Below are 4,358 nucleotides of genomic sequence, written 5' to 3' on the forward strand. Positions count from 1 at the left end.
CACGCGAATTTTAAAATTTTATGTGACACGGGGACACGTATATATATGAAATATAAAGTATTTTTTAGATAAATTGTAATTATATTTTGATATTTTATTGATATTAAAATATAAATTAAAATTTTTAATTATTTTTAATGTCTTATTTTAATTATATCAAGTATTTAAAATATTTTTTGTTTTAATAAATAATAATATATATTATATCTAAATTTATTTTAAGAATATATGTTAAGAATAAGACTGGACACACGGACACGTGATTGTATTTAGATATGTCCAGGAGTGTCCGGAGAAGAATTTTTTATTTTTTATTAAGACACGGTTGGACACAGCAGACACGCGTGTCGGACGAGTGTCGGTGAGTGTCGTGTCCGAAATGTGTCCGACACGCGGACACGATAACTCAGCGAAATATCCGTGTTTCATAGCTAATAATAATGTTAAATTGATGGCTACAAATCATAAAACCTGCTACTTTCTAGCGCTCCTCTATCATCATATAACATCTGTTGTGATTTTGATTTTTTATTTATTTAACTTCTCTTTTAATGTTGTTTTAACCATGTTGCTAACTAAAAAACATTAATATTAATAACTAGTTTTTAAAAAAAAAAAATACTTATTTTAGATAAAAGAAATAAATACTAAATTAGTACCTAAAAGATTTTGCTACTAATAAAATGGTATCTAATTTTTGTTATTGACAAAATAATTCCTAAAATATTTTAAAATTTAACAAAAGTGATTAGCCGTCAATTGAGTTACTTGGAGTTAGGGTTTAGGAATGACGTATCAGTTAACAATTATCATAATTACAAAAATTACCCACTTTTAATTTTTATAATTTTAAAAACACTCAAATTTTAATTTTCTAAAAACCCTAATCCCGTTTTTCTCTTCTTCTTTTTTTCCTAATTCCCTCACTAAATATCCCCTAACAATTTTCCTTTTCCTTCCCCTTCGTCACTTGTTCCAATTTCCTTTAATTTCCTTCGATCCCTTTAAATTCATCTCCATTTTCATCTCCATCTCCATCAGATACCAATTTAGTATTTAGCTCTAAATAAAATAAAATCTTAATTAAAAAATAAATACAGAAAGAATTTCAAAGTTTTGAAGTACTACGCTATAACTCTTTTTTTTTTTCTTTTCTTTATTTTGTGGCACTGCTATAACTACAATACTAGTGTTTAAAAAATCATCATAATTATTGGGTCATTAATCAACGACAATTTTTTAAATAAAATTTAAATTTGTGGAGAATTAGTCTTTTGTCTTTACTCTCAGTTAAGAAATAATGTGAAAAATGAAAGAAAAAAATGTCACACTAATTTTCCCTTTTATATTGATTAAGAGGGGAAAATATGCTAGCATTTAATTAACACTGAATATTCATATGAGTTTTACAAATTACTGGAAGATGTGTGAGCAGTAGTGCATCATACAAATGGACCCTCCCACTTGACAATAGTTTACTAACTATTACTCTACAAGACTTGGCCCCTCCCTTGAAAATGTGCACCAAATAATATATATATACACCATCCTTTTCAAACGAAATATTTTAATACGGTGCATAAGATGCCTATATTATAGTAGCTATGTTGGTTATAATATCTTAAAAAATAATATTAAAATTAAAATCATATTTTTTTATATTTTAATAATATTTTTATTTTTTAATATAATTTTAATTTTAATTTTAATAATACTTATATAATCACTACAACCACATAAACGTCTTTGTATTAGAATTTGCCTCCTAATACACGCTATAACGCAACAGACTTTGGACGATTTAGATAAAATAAATAAATAAAAATATAGTGTCCAAATTCAAATTGTGTAGAAAGGGCCCGCCCCCTCTCTATATATGGTTAATAGAAACTTTTTTCAAGTTTAATCACTCATAAGTCATATCATATATATAATACGGAAAAATATAGGTACACAATAAAAATATTAAATAATGTGAATAATAGATATATTAGATATTTATTTTACTAGGTGTATAAATAATTATTTTAATATTAAGATTTAGATGAATAATTTAAAGGTATAGTATATTTTTATTTGACTGGTAGTTGTTCATGTTGTTTAAGATGATCATTATTTACCTAGTATTCATAGAGACAATTGCAGTTACACCAGCCTGTGTTCCCTTTGACTTGTGCTATTTCTTCTTTGAATAATAATAATTACTTGGTGCTCCCTCGCATGTATATATAATCCATTATTATTATTTGTTGGGGACTCTTAAAGTTATTAGATCACTGAAATAGAGAGCCATGGGAAGAGCTCCATGCTGTGACAAGGCTAATGTAAAGAGAGGGCCATGGTCTCCTGAAGAAGATGAGAAGCTGAAGAACTACATAGACAAATATGGCACTGGTGGTAATTGGATTGCTCTTCCACAAAAAGTTGGTAAGAACAAACCCATCATCCTCTACTGATGACTCATCTTTTATTTAGCTTCTTAGTTAATGATCTCTTAATAATATTATTCTTCTGTAGGCTTGAAAAGATGTGGAAAGAGCTGTAGACTTAGATGGCTTAATTATCTGAGGCCTAACATTAAGCATGGTCAGTTCTCTGAAGCAGAAGATAGAGTAATCTGCAACCTCTTTGCTACCATTGGAAGCAGGTATATATATATATATATGTTTTACTATTTCAATTATTTTCAAGGCAAAGATTTTCATTCCGTTATTTTCATATGAAGTTGATAATTGAAAACTGTTAGATCGCTTGATATTTTGACTAAATTATCATCTAACAGTTTTTAACTATTAATCTCAGGTAAAAATAACAGAGAGCGGGAGTTTACCTAATTTCATTTATTATTGTGACTTGTGATGATGAGTTTTCATGTGTATGTATAGGTGGTCAATAATAGCATCTCAATTACCTGGGAGAACTGACAATGATATCAAGAATTACTGGAACACCAAGCTCAAGAAGAAAATGATGGCCATCCATGATAATAATAATAATAATCTATTATCTTCTTCAATTCTTCAAAGGAAGCCTCCTACTCCCCCTCATCATGAACAAGTTACCCTTTTATCCATGTTGCAAAATAATCCAACATCATCATCATTCATCAGCCATCATGGTCCTGCTGATGGATCATCCTATTCTTCTTCATACTCATCAAGCCTTCTGAGTAGTGGTGGAAATAACTCTTCCACTTCCAATTCCAATTTTCAAGGGCAAGAAAGTAATTTGATGGGACATAGCATGTTTGTGTTTGGGGGTGAAGCTACTGCTAATAGCTGCAGTTCTTCTGATGCTAGCTGCAGCAATAACAACAACAACAATCATGTGATAGAGCATGATCATCATCACCATGGAACTTTTGTTGATCTCTACAATAACAATAATAATAATGGTGGAATATTATGGGGAGAAAATCCATTGGTGGAGGATTATGGCATAGTAGAAGAAATCAAAGAGCTAACAGCCACTACTACTACTACATCTACTACTAATTGTAACAATAACTTTTTGTTAGCTGAAAAGAAGACAGACGAAAGGGTCATGTACTACTATTGAGTACTCATATTCTATCATATCTTGCTCACTTTCTTTATTATGTTATTGCCTAACAATAATAACATACTCCACATTTCATCACTTTTTGCCTTTGCTATACTTTTTAGAACTTACCTACACCATAGTTAATTATCTCACATTATGTATGTTATTTCTGCAGCTTTGATTGTTATTGAAGCTTGTATTAATCTCCATATACACACTTAGAAGCCAAGCAAGCTAGAAATTAGAGTACCTTGTAATTCCTAATAATTTTCAATAGTATGTATTATTTGACCTTTTTTTTTCTTCAAAATTTCAATCATTAGCCTAAAAGCGATTAATCAACTTTTCATTTATTGATTTACTTACTATACAACTAATTATTTTCTTCTTATAAAATTTGAGTAATTTTAAAATAGAATACCAGTAATCAGATGCTCAATCATTGAGGCATTATTCTTTCAAAAATTTTGATGATGATCGAGAGTTCTAGTGATTACTAACTTTAAATATTCAAGTTGCGTGTCCTTTAATTTCACAACAATAATTTTGAATATATGTAACAACACTCAATCCCATGAGGCTTTACCACACCTTACAAATAAAGATATATATATATAGTATTTGAAGGAGTATAATTTAACTAGAAACATGGGAAGGAAAAATAAACAAATTTATAATTTTATTCTGTATCGAAACATTTAACTTAACATAATTCATTCATTTATTAGCTATTTTAATCTTATTATTCTGCGAGAGGGATAAGACTACTGTCCTCATCGCGGGTGGGACAAACCATCATCTCCACAACAATTATT

General features: G+C 29.1%; 1 protein-coding gene across 1 annotated transcript; it reads left to right on the top strand.

Moving 5' to 3' along the window:
• The first annotated feature begins 2,241 nt into the window (after positions 1-2,241).
• On the top strand, positions 2,242-3,836 carry LOC112754171 (uncharacterized). The gene is made up of 3 exons (XM_025801746.3): positions 2,242-2,427; positions 2,518-2,647; positions 2,886-3,836. Exons 1-3 carry the CDS (start codon positions 2,292-2,294, stop codon positions 3,556-3,558), a joined length of 939 nt encoding a protein of 312 aa, XP_025657531.1. The 5' UTR covers positions 2,242-2,291; the 3' UTR covers positions 3,559-3,836.
• The last annotated feature ends 522 nt before the right edge of the window (positions 3,837-4,358 follow it).

The sequence above is a fragment of the Arachis hypogaea genome, chromosome 16 (assembly GCF_003086295.3).
Source record: "Arachis hypogaea cultivar Tifrunner chromosome 16, arahy.Tifrunner.gnm2.J5K5, whole genome shotgun sequence".
NCBI lineage: Eukaryota > Viridiplantae > Streptophyta > Magnoliopsida > Fabales > Fabaceae > Arachis > Arachis hypogaea.